Consider the following 23,309-nt stretch of genomic DNA (forward strand, 5'->3'; position numbering starts at 1 on the left):
TTAGTTTGAAAATATTATTATTAAATTGGTTTATGACCATTTTCGGTAATTAATGCGATGTGATGTTACAGACTAACAATATTTTTAGTCAGTAATACCGAATAATTCAGTTTATTGTCACGTTATTTCAGTAATCGGTGCAGCATAAATATTCAATTTTTTTTTATTTGAATTCGTTTTTATCATAAAACTTGGATTTATTATTATTTTTTTTTTTATTTCATTTTCCGCGGTACATGAACACGGTTTGTTTTCAGTGCTATCTAACTCAAGGAAAAATCTATTGTAATATCTATTGATTTTTCTAATTTTCATGTCATTAGCTATGTGGGCATTTTCGATATCAATAGGATCTTTTCCTCGCTGCTAATTAAATGGACATTACACTCCATAAAAGCAGGAAGGGGATAACTAACAATTAATGTCTAAAAAATAAGTTAAATCAGGCTTGTTAAATGAAAAAAATTCTGAAGGAATTTCTTATTCTGATCTAATTAGAGGCCATTATACGATTTTAATAAGTACCGTTTTTTTTGTGGGTTAATCCAATTTATTTTAAGTAAAATTGGAGAAGTCTAGATTCGATTCCTGCGATGACTGTAGGAATGCCTCACAGTTATTCCCATATAACACCTAACTGAATCCTGTAGTGTCATTGCCGATTGGGATCTCATGGAAATGCCAGAAGAGGAAATCAGCTGTGAATTAAAATCCGAAGGAGTGAGAGCTGCGAAACAAATATTCATGCGTAGGGATTGGAAAATAATTGTTCCCACGAGAAACACAATCCTAACATTCAATTCATCAACGTCTTCTAGTGAAATCAACGCTGACTATCAATTGTTCAGCACATCCATATGTCCGAAATGCTCTAAGGTGTTTTAAGTGCCAGAAATATGGACGCTCGCAATGGCCTGACGTTGGAGCTTTGGCATGCGCTCGACGTGATGCAGTGTACCACGAAACATGTACAGCAGCAAAACTAAAGCATCTGTATTATTAACTGGCAAGGCGAATAACCTGTTTACTCGCGAGAATGCCAGAGGCGGAAGGAAGAAAAATAAATTTAAAGACGTTCTTTTTCTTCCTTATTGAGAATTTGGGCAGAGCTGAACATATCATATCAGGAGGTAAGAAAAGCGGTACAAGTCATAAGTACAAACAAACCTACCTACGCAAAAGCTAACAGGGAGGTGTTCCATTGGAACTCAGACTGAAATGACATTCCCACCAACAGTCATTCACTCTCACTGCACTATACTATATCTGTGCCTTCTAATGCTCCACAGTAACAAAAGAAATTGGTGGAGAAAAGAATAAGAAGCCTGAAGCAACTCCTAGTTCTCAAGAGAAAATGGATGTAGAGGAGGAGGTACATGGCAAAAATTCTTGTAAATCTTTGCTGAGGAGGAAATGGACACAGGGCAGTACTCATACTACCCCAAAAGAGAAATCCAAGACTGACAAAAGTAAGCCTTCAGCAGTTCGGAAGCCGCCTGATGCACCCAGAAAGCCAAAATAAGGGTCCTGTAGTGGAATTGACATGGATTCCAAAAAAAAATACTACTGACAACAAATCCCTCCTGAATAAACGAGTCTTTTTTTTTTTTTTTTTTTGCAGGAAATATATTTCAAGGCGAACGAGAAATCCCTTCCTTTCATAATACTACTGATACGTAAGTATCGAACTGGAGGTGGATCTGCCCACTGAGGAGTTGCCATCAGAATGGGGTAACCAGACCCCATTCAAACCTGTACCACCAACTTAGAAGCGGTAGCTGTTCGCCTTACTGTTGGTTTTAACAACAGTATTTGATTTACTTGTCACCTGGGGCTGACGGCTCCCAGAGAGACCTTGATAATAATAATAAAATTCTTTATTCATAGAAATGTAGGACATGATTCCCGCTACAGGCAACCAGAGGAATCTTACAATTAAGTGGACACATTACATTCAGTACATAAAAACTACGTGGGTACACAACAAATACATGCAGTGCAATATACACTGCTAATATTGCAACAAATGGATTTTATAGTTATTATAATTGATTATATAGAGCTTATATTCCATTATAGTACATAGATTTTATAGTTATTATATATAAGCTGCAACACATTGAGAGAGTATGGAGACTTTCACTGGGAGTTGACTAGTTCCGCTGACAATGCAGGAATGCTGATACCGCAGCTAATACGTTGCCTTTCAGTCCGCTGTACCGACTACACAAGAAGATATACTCCCAATGGCAGGATTCAAGAACAAATAAATTACATCAGATTACCTATGAGCTATTGTTGACGCCGTTTTTAACGATACCTATTTTAATTGAGTGTGATAATTTTACCAGTGAACGAAATGTTTTACTGCTTTTACCCCTGTTCTATAAACACTTAGTCAGATTTTATCGGATAATGACCCCGTGTCAGATATTTTACAAATGATTAATCTTTACAAATGCAAGTAATGTTGTGCATTTATTTTAGTGAAAATGTTTTTTTCTCGTTGCTCTTGGCAGGAGAAAATCAGAAATCAAATCAGAGGTTACCATAATTTATTTTTAACTCAATCTAAACTTGTCTAGGCGCATAATAGCCTACGTTGCCAATGCGCAAAAAAAAATCGTAAACCTACGTCGTATCTATCTGTCATCGATGACTGGAGGAATTTACAAAGTCATCTTCAATCGAGTCTCTTTAGTTTTCCGATCTCGGATTGAGGGAGTAGGGCACAAACATAATAATCACTATAACGCTTGGCACCCGTCCCGGGTGCCAAGCGTTACAGTGATCAAGCGATTTCCGAGTGATTTATAGAACGTTTACTCAAAGCCACAGTTCTTCAGTTTGAAAATTTTTTTTGCGTTCTCGTTAATCATTAACAAACTTAGTCTTACAAATTGTAAGCAAGTTTAAGAAAGGAAAATCACCTTTCTTTCTTTTTCCTTTAGACTAACACTAACTTTTATACCGTTTGGTCACTCTAGCGGCACTGCTCCTGCCTCCCCGTGGCGGGGCCGGTAACCTGGGAGAAGAAATCTACCCTCCCAGGGCTGAAAGGAGCAAAGATGAGAAACAGTTCATTCCCACCTTTAGAGCAATCGAGCTCAAGACTAGCAAATGAAAATGAATATTCTCAATCCAAGAGGTTGAAAACAACACCTAAAGAGGAGATCAGCCTTCCTCATCTTCCACTCTCTATCAGATCAGCCTCTACTGATCTGACAGAATGAGACTTATTATTTGTATCAGAGGAGGAAGTTGTCCAAGAATTACGTGATCAAAAAGTCATCCAAGCAAGGAGAATCATGACCCCAAAAGACGGTACTCTCGTTCCAACAAGGAGCATAATTCTTACTTTTAGCACTACCAACATCTGTGAAAGCAGGCTACCAGCATTGCCGTGTCCGAAAATACATTCCAAATCCCATCAGGTGCTACAAATGCCAAAAATACGGACACTCCCAGACCTCATGTCGAAGCGAGGCAATATGTCCTAACAAATGTCCTAAGCAAAAATTTTTTGCTTCCATAAAGGAAGGGAAAAAATTTCAAAAATATAAAGTAGAGATCAAAGTGACATACACAGAGGGAAGACAGATAATCAAAACAGAGACAAAGCGAACATATGCCACAGCAGCTCAACCTTTACAGTCTGTAGGGATCCAAACAGAAGTATCGGTTCCTCCGAATGTATCAATTGCGAACTGGGCACGTTCGTTGCTTTCTGTTTCAAAACAGTGTCCTACAAAAAAAAAAGTGAGCAGTCCAACAGAGCCTCAGTATGTAATGCTATACCATAATAAACCTAATGAAAACTGCCCTGCGGGTATTAGATTGCAAGAACTGATGCTTAGTTGGAATATTAACCTCCAGCATATCCTTGACGTTGCTCCTCTTGAGCATCCCTGGATTCAATACTCGCCTATCTGTGATAATTTCTTTCTGAGAGGGAGAAAAGGTTCCCTGCCAAACAACTACCAGCAGCTGCATGAAGCGCACGCCTTAGAAAACGCAGAGAAATTTCATATTTATATAGATGGCTCCAAAACAGATGAAGCTGTAGGTGCTGTAGCAATTTCTTCTGCTTTTTCAATAGCTGTCTCTTCCTACAGAATGCAATATCTATACCGCAGAATTGTATGCAATAAAACTAGCTCTAGATAATAACCAAGCAACAATTCAAGAAAGCTCTTATATACAGACTCCTTAAGTGCCGTCACTGCCATTCAATCTACTACTTTTTCCGAACATCCCATTCTGAAACAGGTACGGTTTCAATTATACCAATATCAAACATCCCAACAGTTGGTCACCTTCTGCTGGATCCCTGGGCATGTCGGCATCCCAGGTAATAAAAGTGCAGATCGTGCTGCTAAACATAACAGTGGATCATTCTGCCGTCTGAAAGTCCCATACACTGATTATAAATTCACTGTTAAAACAGCATGTAGGCTTCAATGGACTGATCTCTGGCAAACACAAGCGAATAATAACTTATTTTAGCTTAAGAAAGAACCTCAGTTGTGGACTTCTAGTTTCAGGAAAAGCAGACGAGAAGTAATTTTGGCAAGACTCTGTACTGGTCACTCTCATACAACTCATTTGTTTTTGCTTATGGGAGAAAACCCACCTCAATGTTCATTCTGTCAGACCCAGCTAACAATCAACCATATTCTAATAGAATGCCCTAAATACTCAAGTAACCGGAAATCCAGTTTTATTCTCCGTCCAATCTGCCGCAACCTTTAATTTTATTACACAAACTTGGAAATAATGCAAATTTCGAAGCACTGTTTAGATACTTGAAAAGCATAAATGTATATAATCGCCTCTGATAACCAACATATTAATTATTCAGTCATAAGTTAATAATGAAAATGCACAATATGGCCTTGTGCCAAAAAACCCAGACATAATACTAAAAAGCGCAGTGTGGTCTAAGTCGACTTTGATGTACCAAATAGCAACAAAAAGAATAGGTGAAATTACGTCGTGTTGAACTTGTTTCGATTTTATTTTCTTATTTAGTGAAGTTACCTTCTTTGTCCATGTTTACAGAAAGTTAGCAATATGGCAGTTGCAGTTAAATGGATTAGCTTTGTTAAAGTTATATACAAGGTGATATGCCTGAAGCGCAGGCCATCTTTAAGTGATCAGAATAACCATGAATCGCCAAAGGTGAAATTTGGAACACAGTATCTAGACCAATCGGAAATAAAAGGCATACCAAAAAAAAAAAAAAAAACCTCCAAAGATTGACATAGTGCGCGCGCTACATGCGGTCACACTACTGCCATGCAGAATATTATTTATTTATTTTATCAAGTTTCAATACAATATGAAGACGCTAGAAATTGTGAAGATAAAATTGCTCGATATCATTAGCACATTTGTATTGAAGATGTGCTGGAAATGCAATACAACAGGATCAACTGTTGCCCAAAGAAGATCATGGGGAACGCGGACAACATGCCCTACGATGATTTCTTTCAAGTCAACCTGAGACTGAGTATTGCCTTCATATTGTTATTGGTTTTCCTTAACACCAGAATTTTCAGTCTGTATTTGAATATTGTGCGGACGAAAATCTCGAGAAACCCTACTTCTTCCCCCAGGGATCATCTAGTTACAGCCCCGGTTGAAAACCCCCTTTAATAATTTCTTCAGGAGCGAAGTCGATGTGATGTTGATATCACATGGATTTAACTGGTGCATCACATGGATCTTGTAAGGAAACCCTTTCATGAAATGAGCATTATTAGGTATGTTCGAGGTCTGACGGCACCTGGGATTTCTCCCATCTCCGCGTATGTTCTCTGTATCGGACAAGCCAGAGATTTAAAAGTGTGTGGGATATGTACTATGTAGTTTGTTGTGCCCATTGTTTGTCCGGCCTGTTAGCCGCCGGGCCCCTAGTGAGACCCGACGTTACCAATACCTGCCACAGGGAAGCCGGCCTGGTGTTACCAATATTTGTACTCTGGCTAGTCTTGCCACTTACTTTCCTGGGATTTCAGTGGCTAGGACAAAAAGAAAAAAAAAAATCGAGGTTGATATTAGTGATACTTAACAAGTTAGTATTAATAGTATGCGACGTGGGGCTGTGCGGTGAAAGTGAGTTTTAAAAACCAAATAGGTTCGGGCAAGAATTTTGATGTTCTCTTTTGATTTTGAAATGTGGTGCTGAACGCTGTGCAAGACAAAAGGCTGGGGGGGAGGATGAGGACTGGGGGAAAGAAATTGGAAATAAGGGGCCGACAGAGTAGATAGCCCCTGCAGGTAGTGAGGCATGCCCGTGCCCCACTAGCGTGAGAAAATTGGGGAGCCAAGGAGAGGCAAACCTCTCCTCCCCAGGAGTTTGGAAAGAAAAATCCGCTCAAGAGTGCGAATTTGGGTCGCCAATAGGCTGTTCCGGCGGGAGAGTGCCACCGTATGTCGTTTCCATCAGTTTGCAGGCCCTAAAAAGCTGGCCGTTGAGTCTCATCTAGGTGGGACACTAATAGGGGGTTAAATCTGAAATGTCATCATTCCAGACTGCATGTGGTCTGGGGCCTATTTTCTGGTCATTATCTTGGATGGATTGCCATCTACGGTAATAATGCTTTACTTTTATGAAGTCATCTGGGATGCACGTAAGAAACGAACCCTAAATGTAGTTTATCGGAATGTGCCCTGCTGCGATCGGTTTTCACTACTCTTCAGAAGGTACTGCCAATGAATTTTATTCATTGTTCAAAATGCGGATTGGTGTAATTATGTATTATGACCACATTAGTCCTTAACCACAGGCAAATTCCGAAAATTAAAACTACACAGCAATTAAAAAATGAGCTTATCTGTAAAAGTAAGAATGATATTTGCAATACAATGTTTGAAACTCGCTGTTGTTAGCTGAATAAATCCATTTTTGCTTACCTGTAGTTGAACTGTAACATTGAATCGTGAAAAAGTTAATGCACTGAAGAACAAAATCAAATAACGAGACATGACTACTCCTTTAACAACACGATGTGCATTGAGATGGTACGATAGGCTTGAAAGAATGTTCATCTACTCATGTCCATTTAGAGTACAGTTACCCGCTGTGAAAACATTAATCAAAACAAAAACAAACAGGACTAAAAATGTGTATCGCTAATTTTACGACCTTAAAAAAATAACAGTTCCATTTTCATGAATGACCCTATATATCATGTTACTCTTTAAAATTTTTTGTGAGAGAGAGAGATAGATATTGATGCCAAAAATCGAAGTTTTCTGCTTCTTTCAGATTTCGGCATCGTGTCAGGACGCCAGGATCTCGACAAAGGTGAGTCCAAAAGTCCATATTTCATTTCAGTCATAATTTTTCTAGATTAGTATTTTGTACGATAATCAATAAAGGCGAATCATACAAACTGAAGCATTTATCTTTTTTCATATGTTTCTGCAAGCTCTTTCTATTTTTCGACCTAGACGAAATAAATATGGTAGAGTTGTATTTTTATTAATTTCAAATAACAAACTCTTCAGAAGGTACTGCTAATTAACGCCTATAGAGTTTATTGTACAAAATTCTTTATATACGTGATCTTAATAATATTTTAAGAAATCACATAGTCCAATTAGATGTAAAATGTTTTCCCATTGTTCATTGATTTACTGAATTAAACTTCTCCGGTATCTAAATTGATTGCAGTGAATTCTTTCCCTATTGACAGATCGGTCAGCTTATAACGTACAGAACAAAGCTACAGAGGTGGTCTTTATTAAACACCAAATTAAAGACTAAAATTTCAAAATAAATTTGAAGGTAAATTCATACCATCTGTAACTAAAATGGGAAACCTCCATGCTTTATCCATTTGCAGCCTTCGCTTTTTAGCTGGTTTATTCTGATTTGAGAGCAACCGATGGGTCGTATATAATATTCCAAATAAGAGTTCATTTCCATAAAACTTCTAAATAACGTCAATATAATTAAAACCTAAAGATAAATTTAAAAAAACAAGTTTATTTTAATTTAACTTTAAAGCCATAATGACTAGGAAAGCGAAGATTCTACGTTGTTTACAACAAACTACAAATGTTAACAAACAATTTCTAGGAGGTACCAGTTAGTAGAGAAATATTCGAAAACAGCTTACAGACCTCATAAATTGAAAAATATACAAGTAAATTCATTTTTATATCTTAGTTGTAAATATCCATTTATTTTTCTCGCCAAGCCAAGCGAATACATAATTAACTGTAGGCAATGTACCCGACATGGCCGAGGACAGAAAAGTTTACATCAGATCCCAGTGATACATAAACAGTAACAAAAGACCTCATTTATATCAAGAATCATATATAATATTAACAATAACACATCTAACCTACAGGTTAGAAGAAAGGATAGCATGAACAATTTCCTTGCGTATTTGTGGTCTACAGAGAATACGAATATCTCAACATTGAACCGCTGAATAAGTTTGATCGATGAAAGAACCCATCAAGAGAAATTATTCGATTGGAGGAATTCAAAACGGCTTCTGTCTAGTATTCATGTTGGGAATGTGCCAGCCAACCTCCTTCCAAATAGAAGCCTGCCAAGCGTTTGAGAGGACTTTGGAAACTGCCTGTGATGATTTAATGTGAATCAACTTCTTGAGTGGAACCAAATTTAAGTTTCCATCATTGTAGCTCAGGAGATGACGTGTTTATGGTTAGTTTTCAGGTTAGCCCATCTTAGTATAGCCGATATTTCATCGAGAGGAAACTTTTAATGTGGAGCGCAGCGGCTGACCATATTTTGGCACGTTGCTCAGACTGCACATAAGAGGGGGCATAAATACAAATTGAGGAAGGATGGTTGCAGGATAGATGTGCGGGATTTTGACTACAGCCAAGTGGGTGGGTGGTTGGTTGTTGGGAAAAAAAAAAAAAAAAAAAAAACTTCCATGTGTTATTGTGGAGGAATTGTCGAGGTTTCCGCAGCAACCTGGATGACATTCGCAATCTAGTTGATAAATATCACCCGGTAGGCGTCTGCCTTCAAGAAACTAACCTCACACCACAAATAAATGTAGCAGTAAACCACTACGGTACCTATAGACAAGACCGAAGATTTTCTGGAGGAGCTCATGGTGGAGTTGCAATCTTAATTGATTCCAAAATTCCGTGTAAACGCCTCCAACTACAAACTCTTTTGGAAGCAGTTGCAGTTCGAGTCTCAATACATTTTACTTTCTCACTGGTCTCACTCTACCTTCCCCCAAATCAAGATTTTTCATTTTCAGATTTGGAAGCGTTAGTAACCCAGCTTCCACCTCCGGTCTGTATTATGGGAGATTTAAATAGTCACCATCCCATGTGGGGGATCCCGTCATCAAGACAAGCGTGGTAAATTGATTGAGAAATTACTGGAAGAGCAAAATCTCTCTCTCCTTAATACTGGTACTGAGACATACATCAATTTGCCCACTGGAACAGCCTCTGCAATTGACGTATCCATATGTTCACCTGTCCTATACCCATTGATTGAATGGTCAATATTGAAGAATCCACTGAATAGCGACCATTTTCCTGTGGTCTGCAAAATACTAACAAATGATGTTTCACATCACGATGGCCAAAAAAGATGGCGATTCCATAAAGCTGACTGGACTAAATATAAAACAATTGCAGAAATAGATGAACAAATAATCACCACTCAGCCCATAGACAATGCTACAGCTCATGTCACAAACCAAATTTTAATAGCAGCTGAAGCTACAGTTCTCGGTCATCTGGAAAATGCCATAAACATGACACAGCATGGTGGACTGAAGAATGCAGTACGGCCAAAAGAGAGAAGAACGAAGCTTGGAATGTCTTCCGAAAATATCCCATTTTCATCAATCTCATAAATTTTAAAAAAGCCACAGCCAAAGCTAGATATCTCCAGCGTAAAAGTAGAAAGGAATCATGGATACGTTTCGCCTCCACAATTAACAAAAAATACAGATACCCGTGTCATATGGAACAAAATCAGAAAACTAAATGGGAAATTTTTCAGTTCCAACTCCACTAATAATCTGGAATGGACAGGAGATAACCAACCCCAAGGAAATCGCTAACTTACTGGCAACTACTTTTGCGAATATATCAGCAGTATCGGCATATATTCCATCTTTTCAGAAAACTAAACCTGTAGCTGAAAAATACAGGCTAAATTTTAAAACCAACCAACAACTCCCATATAACCAACCTTTCAGCATAGAAAAATTACAGAAAGCTCTGGCTAAGTCTAGGAAAAGTGCAGCAGGACTTGATGGAGTTCACTATGAAATGATGCAACAACTTAATCAAAAATCTCTAAAGGCATTGCTTATGCTATACAATAGAATTTATATGGAAAACTACTATCCAAATTCCTGGCTTCACTCCCTTATAATTGCCTTACCAAAACCTGCAAAGATCACACGATCCCTACAAATTATTGACCAATAGCGCTAACAAGTTGCCTTGGGAAAATCCTCGAACAAATGGTGAACAACAGATTAACCTGGTTTCTGGAAACATATAACGTACTTAACATAACTCAATACGGATTTCGTAAAAACAGATCTCTGGACCCCATGATAAAAGCAGAAGCAAATATCCGAAATGCTTTTCTACGGAATGAGCATCTAATAATGATCAGTCTTGATATAGAAAAGGCCTTTGATACTACCTGGCGATACGGCATTCTTAAAGATCTCCACAATATCGGTTTGCGAGGAAACTTACCACTCTTGGTAAAACATTTTCTGAAAGTTAGAACCTTCCAGGTAAAATACCAAAACAATCTGTCAAAAATATACACACAGGAAGGAGGAGTACCCCAAGGCTCAGTGCTGAGTGCAACCTTATTTGTCATCAAAATAAACTCTATTACAAACTCTATTTGTATAAAAGACCTGCCAAAAACAGTTGAAACATTCCTTTATGCTGATGATGTTACTATCTCGTGCCATTCACAAAACATGAACATGATAGAAAGACAATTACAAAGCGCAGTGAACAAAATAGAACTGTGAACTAAAAACAATGGCTACAGATTATCAGAACAAAAAACAATAGCTGTACACTTCTGTAGAAAACGAAAAATGCATCTAGATCCAGAAATAAAACTAGAAAACCAGCTGATACCTCTAGCAAATAGTATACGTTTCCTTGGCCTGATTCTTGACAAAAAACTTAACTTTTTGGAACACATCAAATACCTCCGAACAACCTGTCAAAAAAAACTAAATATTCTCAGAGTTCTTTCTGCAATGAAGTGGAGAGCCGATCGGTTCACACTTCTTCACCTATACCATGCTATAATCAGATCAAGACTAGACTATGGAGCCCCTGTGTATAGTTCGTGTAGACCAAGTGTCATCAAATGGCTCGATTCCATACATCATAGTGCCTTACGAATCTCTTTAGGTGCATACAGAACATCACCAGTACAAAGCTTATATGCAGAGACTCATGAGCCCTCATTATATCTCCGGAGGCAAATGCTGCTATTAAACTATGCAATTAAAATCCGAAGTCTTCCTCACCATCCTACTTGGCAGTATCTTTTCAATCCACAGTGGGAAATCCTCTACAGCAATAAACCCACAGTAAATAAACCAGCCGGAATACGACTAAAAGAAATAGTTTCAAAATGGGGCCTAAGCTTTGAAAATGTACACGAGGATAATAGCATAAGTATTCCACCATAGCACACTTTCACGCCAAACTGTGACACTTATTTTCAACAATGGGGAAAAAGCACTCTGGCAAATGTCAACATAAACAGATGCATGCAGCCCACTCATCACAGTTCTCGGAATACCTTCATATATATACAGACTGCTCTAAAACAGACACCAAGGTTGGTGCTGCAGTGGTATTTCCACACACTGTTCTCTCACAACAACTTCCAATGCAGTAGCTATTCCGCTGAACTATTCGCCCTACAAATGGCCTTAAAATACATAGATTCTTCCCCTCTTCTAAAACATCTCATCTACACAGATTCATTGAGTGCAATACAAGCTCTCCAACAAAGACAGACTCCATCACATCCCATTCTCTATCAGATACAAGCTCACCTTGTGAAACTTAAAAGCAAAATGAGGCAAGTAAAATTCTGTTGGATCCCAGGACATACAGGCATTGAAGGTAATGAAAGAGCTGATCGAGCAGCAAAGAATCCTACAAACACAAACCAAAGTTTTGCAAAGTTCCATATACCGATTACAGACCAATCAAAACAGTTTCTCCACAATCAGTGGTCACAAATGTGGCAAAATGAATTAAAAAATAAACTGTTTCAAATAAAACATGAGCTACAGCCATGGAAATCGAGTCTTCGCAAGAATCGGCATGAAGAAGTCATTATATTCAGATTACGCATTGGACATACACATCTTATGCACAATTATTTACTCACCAAAGCAAATCCTCCAGAATGCCCTCACTGTTCTTGTCAACTCACTGTAAAACATTTCCTTATAGAATGTCCACAATACCACATGGCGCGACAATCAGCCTTCCATCTCCCTATAAATTTCCAAGATTCTCTAACCTTATCACAAATCCTAGGCGATAACTCCAACATTGAAAATATATTTACATATTTAAAATTAATAGGATATTTTGACCAGATATAAATCATATTTAAGAAATATAAATGTCCTTGTCACTAAACATTAATAGATAGGCGCAATATGGCTAAAGTTGCTTTTGCGCCAAAAAAAACCCAACAACAACCAACCAACCACCGGAGAGCAGGCACTCGGGTAGACGTCACCCTTCTTCATCCAGAAAGGATTAGAAGGGCTGACAGAATCTCAAAAATCTGTCAAAAGGCTGCGTTCTAGTTGAGACTGCAAGCCAAAAACATGCACAGCAATTTCTGAAAGCCACATCTATAGGGGGAATACCCATCATCGTTACCCTCCATAAAAACTTGAATTCTTCACGATGTGTCATATCAGAGTGAGACCTTCGTTTTTTTCATGTTTCTGAAGAGGATATCTGCTCTGAATTGAGAGACCAGAGATTTACGTCTGTCAAAAGAATATCGATGCAGAAGGATGGAAATCTCGTCCCCACTCGAGTTCTCATCATAACGTTCAACGCCCGACGGCCTACAAGTTCTATAAGGGCAGGATATTTAAACTGCCCAGTGAGCATTTATATTCCGAACCCACTGAGATGTTGTAAATGCCAAAAGTACGGCCACACTCAAACAACTTGTCGTGGCTCCCCTACCTGTGCTTGCTGTGGTGCTAAAGATCACGAGAGCAAGGAATGTTTAGTACTTCTAAGCCAAGCTGTACTAACTACCAAGAACACCCTGCATACTCTCCAGCATGCCTGACGTGGAAGGATGAAAAAGAAAACTAAAATCAGAGTTGAACATCTATCAAGAGGCCAGAAAACGCATCCAACCAATAAATAGCACCAAACTCTCATGCGCCAAGAAAGCTTCTGGGAAAAGTACCATCGGCACTCAGACTGATATGACTATTGTACCAAGGAAGCCATTTACTCTCATTGCGCGCTATTTATTAAGTTCCCAAAGGACCCCCAAAAATCAGCCAGTCGCCACTTCTATATCCGTACCTCCTTGTGTTCCATCACTTCCAAAACAGTGCCAAAGAAACTCTAAAGAAATTGGAACAGCCACCTACAATCCAAGAAATAATGTATGCAGAAGACAAGGAGGTACAGAACGAGTCTATCCTGGAACTCTTTGAGGAAGATATGGATACAAACCAACGCCCAGTCTTTCCAAAGAGGGAAATCCAGAACAGAAAACGAAGCCCCCAGTCCTTCGGAAGTCACAAGACGAACCCAAAAAAAAATATATAAAATGGAATTGCCGTGGATTCCGTAGAAATAGTCATGACATCAAGGCTCTCCTGAATAAGCATGAACCAACTTGCTTTTGCATACAGGAGATGTGTTTAAAGGCAAATGAGAATCTTTACTTACGTAACTATTCAGTTATTCGTAAAGACAGAGCTGGGGATGCACCTGCACACAGGAGTCTCCATCCTTGTGGTTAACCACACCCCCTTTCAAGCTATGCCACTTACCACTAACCTAGAGGCTGTAGCAGCTCATCTTACAGTAGAGTTCCTCTTAATTGTTTGCTCCATCTATTTGGCACCTGCGAACGACATCCCCCAGGCAGACCTTGATGATATCATTAAGCAATTGCCACTCCCTTTACTATTATTAGAGAATTTCAACGGACATAATACTCTGTGTGGTAGTTCTGACATAAATAGAACAGGTCGAATTATCGAGTGATTGTTTGAAAACAATGATCTGGCTTTGTATAAATTTGAAATCGAACACATTTTTCGACATAGCTACGAGTACATTTGCTGCCATTGATCTTTCCGTCTGCTCTGCTTTTCCCCCAACCTTTGTGTACATGGGAGGTTGAAGAAAACCTTTATGGTATTTGGTATGTTGAGTGTCTAGCTGCTCCTGGGATTTCTCCCATCTCCGCGGGGGTTCTCTGTATCGAGTGACAGTATCCTGTCAAGCCAGAGATTTAAAGTGAGTGGATCGTGTATAGTGTAGTCTGTTGTGTCCATTGTTCATCTGGATTATTGACCATCGAGCCCCTGATGGGACCCGACGTTGCCCATACCGTGCCACGTGGAGGCTAGCCAGGTGTTACCAGTAAGGAATCAGGTCTGGCAGGTCCTGCCACCTACTTTCCTCAGATTTCAGTGGCTAGGACCTAAAAAAAATTGCTTTAATCACTGTTGGTGCTTTTGTTTTGTCATGGAGATTTACCTTAAGAGCGAGAAGGGATCGTACGCTGGATAAGTTTTATTTTTGGCCGAAAAGGGTCGGGCAAGCAATTTGTATAGCTACAATTTGACATGTGGGGCTGTGCAATGTTGAAGGTAGACAGATTTGGATGGGGAGAAGGAAGGCTGGAGGGCAGAAAAGGAAGAAAGGGACCGATAGAGAAGGTGGTCCCCAAATGTTCAGTGGGCTTGCCCATGCCACGCTAGAGGGAAAGTGGGTTTTGCAGGGAGAGGAGGGGACAGGGGTGTCCCCCCGCTGGAAAAAGAAGATAAAGCAGGCCCAGAAAGGTGTCGGACCTGGGTCGCTAGTTGGCAGCAAGGCTGCAATCTAAGTCGTTCACTTTGACTCTCCAGGTGGTGGACTTAGTCTCGGCAGAGGCCAGGATGCGTTACCTGCACGTGACAGGCCAGCTACATCTAGGTCCCAGTGTTTGGTCGCATCCAGTTAGGACTCAGTTGTCTTTCAGTTGCTGTAGGTTGTCCCCACCACTTGTGTTCATGTCCTGTAGTCACTCAGCTGGTCGTTAATGGCTAGTTGTGTTCATCGGTGGTCCAAAGTCTGAAGTTTGTTTCAGGATGGTTGAAGTGCTCTTTGCCTCGCGAAGAGATTTTGAGCGAAAAGCGTGAAAGCCTTATAGTTTTCTTCTTCCTGCAGTACTATGTCCTCCTGATTTCTGAGGATGGAGCGTAGTAGGTGCTCTCATGTTTCTTCTTGTCCGCATCTACAGTGCGCTATGTCCGAGATTCCAAAATCGTGTAGCTTCTTCCTGAAGGAGCCATTCCCTGTCAGCAGGTAAGTGGTATGAAGTCCAGGAGAGTACCAGGTCGGGAAAATAGGGTAAACACGTCCAATGTCTGGTATGAAGCTTCTAGTTATGCGGCCTTTAGTGGAGTCATTCCACTGATTCTGCCACACTGTTCTCATGTGGTCTGTAAGATGTCTTTTTTCCCTGTGGTCTAGTCAGAGTTGGGTCCGTAGTGTATCCCAAATGTGTGATTACGCTCCCTTTGGCTTGTTGGTGCAGCAGCCCACGGGCGACAATCTCCAAGTCCAGAGGGAGACATCCCGCAAGGACCTGGAGAGCATGGGTGCTCACCGTGCAGCATGCTCTGGTTGTTGTGAGGTGAATTATTCGATGGATGGTTTCCAGTTTCCTTCTGTTAACAGCAGAGCTTGCCTTAGCGTACCAAGCTGCCGCTGCATAAGCCAGTGCAGAGATGAACAATGCCTTGTAGAGGATGGCGAGCGCCCTCTTCTTCAGACCCCAGTCTCTGCGTGTAACTCTAGCGAATAGACCGGAATATTTCCTGAATTTTACTCTGAGGTAACTAAGATGCGGTGTGAAGTTGAGGTGTTTATCGAGGATAATGCCAAAATACTTGACTTCTGTTTGGAGTTTAATGGTTGTTCCATTTATCTTGATCTGTGGAGGCCTCCTGGGATCAAGGGAGCCCTTCAGGAGTATTGAATGTTTTTTCCGGTGAGATGTTCAGTAGGTTCCCATTGGCCCATCCTTGCAGAACAGAAATGGCATGATTTGCATGGGTCTCCAGCTGTGTCCTGCTATTAGCCTGCAGCATCAGTATAAGATCATCGGTGTATGCCTGCGTTCTTATATTAGGGATTTCCATATTGAGGAACTCATCCAGCACAAGGGTTCACAGAAGGGGGGCCCCAGAACTGATCCCTGGGAGCAGCCTCTGTGGACCTTCCTGGAGTGAGTGGCAAAGGGAGTAGTCACTGTAATCCTTCTGTCTTCCAAGTATGATCTAAGGCAGCAGAACAGGTTGCCTGGAATTTCGGTGCACCGAAGTCTGGCCAGGATTCCGGGCCACCAGAGAATCAAAAGCGCCTGCAAAGTCTACTGATATCAGGAGAAAATACTTCATGTCGCAGTTTTTTGCTGCCTCATATATTATGTTTTCCAAAGCGTCTGCCGCTGAGCGTCCTTTTCTGAAGCCGAACTGGTTCGGCGACATCATGTTCACTTCCTGGAAGTGAGTCTCTAATCTATGGTATAGAAGCCGCTCAAAAAGTTTGCTCAAGGTAGAAAGCAAAGCTATGGGTTTGTACGATGTTGGCTTATCCTGGGGTTTGGTTGGATTCTTAACTATAAGTCTTATTCTTGCTGTTTTCTACTTATTAGGGTAATAGCCTTCTAAAAGACAGCGATTGAAGAGATTTTGAACTATGTCTGGTATCTTCTCTACTGCCTTTTTGAGCATCTCTGGTTCAATCCTGTCATCGCCAGGGGCTTTCTTGTTTTTGATGTTTGCTGCTGCTATGCTCAGCTCCATGATTGTAAAGGGGGACTCAACTGCCGTGGTACAATAAGAGGAGTTTTCATTTAGTTTTCTCTGTTCCTCAGTCTGGGGTTCAGTTTGAGGTAGGAAGATGTGGTCTAATATGTTGTCAATTGATGATTTCCAGGTTCTGGTATAACTTCCCGGTGCAGTTTCAGTGGCCGTAACCACTTCCCCTCTTGGGAGCTTGTTAGTGACAACTCTATAAACAATTCCCCATGGGTCAGCATTGCCATTTGCACTGACCAGAGTTTCCCATGTTTCTTTTTTCTTCTGCTTAATCTTGGCCGTGCAGTTTATTTCTTGCCTCGCGATACCTCTGCCTTAGCTCGTTCACCTCCGCCTGTGGCCAGGTTCTGCGTGCTCGTTGGAATGCTTTTCGGGTTCTGTTTGCTCTGTCGGTATTAACTGATCCCTTTAACAGTGATCACTTTCTAATTATTTGCTCGCTACAAACGGGTAACTCCAAATCCCGATCAACGATCCACTTGCCAGTTTAAAAAGGCAAACTGGGGTGGCTATTCTGCCCAAATACTTTTAGCAGATTTTATGTTCAAAGATAACATTGATGATGTAAACACTTGCATAACCAATCAGATTTTGACTGCATCTAAAGCCTCCATTACAAAATCCATGCCATATCGAAAACATAGAAACCACTGGTGGAATCCGCAAGTATCCCACCACTAGTAACCTAATTGCTTTTAAAAGGCTAAAAGCAAAAGATGCAAGTTGGGCGGAAAGCGAAACGGGATTCGTGGAATGCTTTTGCCTCAACCATCACCAAAGACACGAATACACAATGGTCATCTGGAAAAGAATACAGGCATATAAATGGCAAATTTTCTCTGCTGCCCACTCCGATACTTCATTGGAAAGGGAAAGACATTTCTACACCTCAAGTAGCTGCAAATGCATTTAGCAGAATCATTTGCAAAAATCTCAGCTTCTGCTACACCTTACAGAATATCAAAGCAGATGCAGAACGGTATAAAATCAACTTCTTTACGCGCCGCTCATTCCGGTACAACCAACCGTTTACATTAAGAGAACTTCAGGAACCATTAAAGAGATCTTCCAATAGCGCTGCAGGTCCGCCAGGAGTTTATTACATTATGCTAAACCACTTACTTGGAGAAGACTTGAACCCTATTTTTTTTTTTTTTTTATAATTCGATCTTCTCTGAAAATGCCTATCCTTCATGGCGCCATTCGTTCATTATCTATCGCCTTACCAAAACCTGGAAAAAATCCTTCCTGTGTTGAAAATTACAGGCCAATATCTCTTACGAGCTGAATCGGAAAAAAATTTCGAAAGAATGGTCCATAGTAGGCTCACTTACATCCTGGAGTCAGAGAATCTCCTTCCAGATCATCAGTATGGCTTTCGAAAAAATAGATCAACCCTAGATGTGCTCATTAAAGCAGAGTCTCATATCCGCAATGCCTTTGTCATGAGATCTTGAAAGGCATCTGATACTACATGGCGTCATGGTATTATTATGGACCTTTACCATCTGGGGCTTAGAGGCCATTTGACGGAAATAATTTGATTTCCTGCAATTGCGTTCTTTTCAGGTCCGATGTAAAAACGTACTCTCTACATCACATTCAGGAAGAGGGAGTCCCGCAGGAATCGATACTTAGCCCAACACTGTTTTCAATCCGAATTATCAGCATCACACGAGATGTTCCAAAAACCGTTCAAACTTATGTATGTAGATGACCTTACCATTTCCTGCCAGTCTCAAAGTATTAATACTATCGAAGGACAGCTCCAACTTGCCTTAACCAAAATAGAATCCTGGACTTCACGGAATGGCTACCGACTATTAGAAAAGAAATGCACTGTCACTCAGTTTTCCAAGAAACGAGCTCTCCATCCCAAACCTGAACTGCAAATAAATAATACTCCAATCCCGCTTGTTAATACCGTTAAATTTCTTGGACTACTATTAGTCCGCAAACTAAATTTCCAAGCACTCATCACTTATTTGAGAATTTCTTGTATAAAGCGTTTGAATATACTTCGATCGGTCTCATATATGTCATGGGGAGTTGATCGGTATACTTTGCTGCATCTTTACAGAAGTTTAATCCGTTCACGGTTAGGTTATTGTCCGGTCTGACTCTGCCAGGAGCACTACTTTAAAACGGCTTAATATGATCCATCACAGTGCTCTGAGGACTGTGCCGGGAGCTTTCAGGACGTCTCCAATCCAAAGTCTATATATTGAAGCGCATGATTCCCCATTACATCTGAGTAGAAAAACACTATTCTGCTAAGATCCAGAGTCTACCATCGCACCCAAGTTGGGAGTATCTTTATAATACTCGTTGGGAATCCTACTATGAGAGCAAGCCAAATGAAAATAGACCTGCCTCGCTCAGGATCAAAGAGCTTGTTCAGACTTGGAATGTCAATTTAAATAATTTTCCAAGACACAACTACACCTGTTGTTCTTTGGACACATGTGTCTGTCTCTCAAGATATACACTTTCTCCAGTGGGGGGAAAATAGTATACCCCCTGCAATATCAGACAGTTACATTCAGCTCATGCTACTATGAACAACCATGCCTGTAAAATTTATACGGATGGTTCCAAAACTGAGAGTATGGTGGATGCTGCGGCACTTTTTCCTTTATGTACAAGTTCAGCCACACTACCGCTTACTTGCAACGTCTTCACAACTGAATTATATGTCATCAAGTTAGCCCTTAGTAAGATTATTGAGCTTTCCATCTCATCTGCCATAATTTACACGGATTCTCTTAGTGCTGTCTTTGCCATAAGGAAGAATTTCTCTTCTCATCCTACATTGAAACAGATTCATTCCCAGCTGTTCGCTTGCAGTGTGTCCAATTAGTTTTTGCTGGATCCCTGGCCATTCAGGCATTCCGGGAAATGGAAATGCTGACTCTGCCGCTAAACATCCTCAGGTTCCTTACTCTAAGTCTGTCATACGCAAAGCGTGCTACGATAAATGGTCTCAGACCTGGAAATGTGACACCAACAATAAACTTTATCAGATAAAAGCAGATCCAAAGCTGTGGCTGTCTGGCCTCAGACGAGAGGAAGTGGTACTGGCAAGATTTAGAATTGGGCACACTCATCATACTCATATCTTTCTATTATTGGGAGAAAACCCACCACAGTGCTCATCCTGTCAGACGCAACTTACGGTCCGTCATTTTCTGGTTGATTGGCCTTTACATCAACCATCCGGTCAAACACTTTTCAGTCACTCCACGTTTAATATATCACCTGATTTATCTCGTTTCTTAGGAAATGAAGCAAATATTGAACTTTTATTATATCTAAAACATATTGGCTTGTTCTAAAACACATTCAATTACAGCAATGCAAAGTTCTTGCTATTAGGTTCACCCTGTTTTAAGCTAAATCAGGTGTTTTAAACCAAATCCGTCAACTTTAGATTTAACCTCCGTCCCTATTCCATCCTCTTACTATAATCATATGATATATGCAGCACGCCGCACACAGTGTTAGGGCTATTGCAAGTCGAAACCAATAATAAACTTTACCAGTTAAAACAGAATCCAAAGCTTTGGTATTCTAGTATTAAGACAATGCTACAAGAAGTAGTGCTTGCACGGATAACAATAGGTCATACTTATTTGATTAACCTCCATCTACTCACAGTGAGGATCTTCTTCAGCATCCACACTAATTGACTGCCCTCACTATCAACGAGAGAGAACATCAGTTCCGCTTTCTCAGATTAATCTTCGAGAACCAATGACACAGAATATTATTGGTGACGAGGCAAATATTAACGAATTTTTCTGTTTTCTGAAACGAATAGGAGTATATTACCAATTCTGAACAGGTTTGTGTAATAAAAAGAAGTGGTTGCACTTAGTTTATAGCATAGTCCTAATGAATAGGCGCACTACAGACACCAGCGTATGCGCCATTAAACCTCCATACCACACTCTCCTTCTGTAAGGGGACATATTTCCCTTGGGGTGTTTTGGCGATTCTCATGAAAGCCGGTTTGCTATATTTTTCTTCTTTGTCTACGAATAAATACGCTTTTCGTGTCTTCCTTTAAAACTTTTCTCAATTTTTATATTTTTCTTTCTAAAAATTCTTCCTTTACCGAAGTCCATAATTTCTAAAATTTAGAAATGTCAACAGAAAGAGCAAGCACGTGGACCATTCTTGAACCTGACAAAAACAAAGGAAACTACTTAAAATAATTGAACTGCGCAATTAATTAAATTGGTATTTTATATTCCCTGGCCGAGTCGTTAAATCTTCAATCTTTCGGGCAAAGCGGCCGAATTTGTGCCGCTTTTTATCGCTCACTTATCAGAAATGTTTAATTAAAACTTCACGACCGAACACTAATTCACAATCACTCGCTCACTCCACAGGTAATTTGTAAAATTGAACTTTCATGACACTGCGGGAATCGATTTTGCGGAGGAATTTGGGATAGGAGCTGTCTGAGATGAGTGATGTCGAAAATTTATCTCTTCTCGAGGCTCCGCTGTCTTACTAGAATGAAATATAAATCGAGTTTACGTATTTATTCCGCAGCTCTCCATTAGTCATAAACATATTTCAGTGTCATTAATCTCATCTTCCTTCGTCGTTATCCACTGCTGCTCACCGGAGTGTTATGATCACATCTCAATCGAGTAATATTTACTCGAAGAAAGCGCGCAAACAGCTGGAAAATTACATTTTATGAGGAATCTTTCTTTCTATGCCTATCTTTCTGTTATGTGCAAACTTTCGTGTGATTGCCGATCGATGCGGAGAAATAATTTTAAAAATTGCAAGTGTCAGTAGCTGATGTGCTTGAAAAGAGGGGGATAGATTTCGTAGAATCCAATTACTGCTAGCAACTATTAGTCCCAAAGGTTCAAAATCTTCAATAACTTAAATTAAATAAATCTTTATTGCACAAAATGCTAAGAACAACTGAGTCCTTCACTACGATTTTTTTTATTTATTAATTTAAAACATCAACAAGCGGCTCCTAGCCAGAAACTGGCAGATCCACTATATACATACATACATATTATATACAATGATATACATAGAATCATGTTAATTACAATGCCATAAGTGAAATTAACACGTAACATGTCTACGCAGCAAATCACATCACGCAACTAATCAGAAGTATAAATTGTGGCACAAGGAACCACAAGACAGTCTTTGTCTGTCCTAGGAAGGAAGAAAACCACACCCACTTCAGGTAATGCTAAATCGGTGGGTGCTGGTTAATCCCGTACCCACAGCTGCTCAAACTAGTGTACCAGCTAAGAAAAAAAAAAGCAGGTGATATCAGTTTTTAGCGATATCGATAGACATTGCTGATGTTGGGTTGGTTCCATGTTGAGATGATGATAGACTCGAGAAGAGTTACTCTCTTTTGGTGAAAACAGCAGAGGAGAATTGTTGTAGACCTGAGAACGATAGAGAATTTTCAGTCAGTGCCACTTCATTTCCATCCAAAAAATTGCTGACAGCAGTTTGTAGTGTAGATCTGTCGTTGTGGTACAGGTTGCAGCGATACAGAATGTGCGTCCAAGTTTCCTCAGCACCACACAAGCAGAGATTGGCGTCAGACAAGCTAAATTGAAATAGTTTGGAGTTGATGGAGCCATGCCCAGTAAGTAAATATGATGTTGTTAAGCTGGGAGAAAACCATTGGTGGACGTTCTTGTTGAGAGAGAAGGTAACTGCAGGAACAAAAGAGCGGGTGACTTGACCAGTAGTACTGGAATCCCATCGTGAGTGCCACGCATTGAGTTCATTCCAAATTCTCCGTTTCTCGTCTTTGATGTTAGCAGTTAGGTTACATGAGATGCCGAGAATCTCGCCAGGAATTCCGTGCTTTAGACGACAGTATAATCCTTTGAAGATGACATGCAGGTCTAGTCGTAAGACTCCGGCAAGGCTGTGCAGAGGAGACTGTCCTGCAGGCCCGAAGCATGACAAGCACTATAATCCGTTGAATGGAGCTGAGCCTAGAACAGAGTTTAACATTAATTGTTCTATGGAACTAGACTCCCGAAGCATGTGTTGTTATTGAGAATACCGCTGTATAATATAGTAAGAATCTTCCTATTTAGTCCACAATCCGATTTGGAAATGTCGATAATTGCTGCACTGAACTTCTTAATCTTCAAGTCCAGGTGATTAATGTGAGAGAAGTTTAAC

The 23,309-nt window shown here is 40.1% G+C and overlaps 1 protein-coding gene across 1 annotated transcript in view; it reads left to right on the top strand.

Annotated features, from left to right (window-relative positions):
* Positions 1-23,309, top strand: part of LOC150088243 (suppressor of lurcher protein 1-like) — a 430,079-nt gene that overhangs the window by 332,397 nt on the left and 74,373 nt on the right. Inside the window, exon 4 of the mRNA XM_090369404.1 lies at positions 7,274-7,312. Within this exon, the coding sequence (XP_090225530.1) occupies positions 7,274-7,312 (39 nt within the window). The remainder of the gene's footprint in view (positions 1-7,273; positions 7,313-23,309) is intronic.

This window comes from Mastigoproctus giganteus, chromosome 3 (genome assembly GCF_048544385.1).
Source record: "Mastigoproctus giganteus isolate SK-2022 chromosome 3, ASM4854438v1, whole genome shotgun sequence".
Classification (NCBI taxonomy): domain Eukaryota; kingdom Metazoa; phylum Arthropoda; class Arachnida; order Uropygi; family Thelyphonidae; genus Mastigoproctus; species Mastigoproctus giganteus.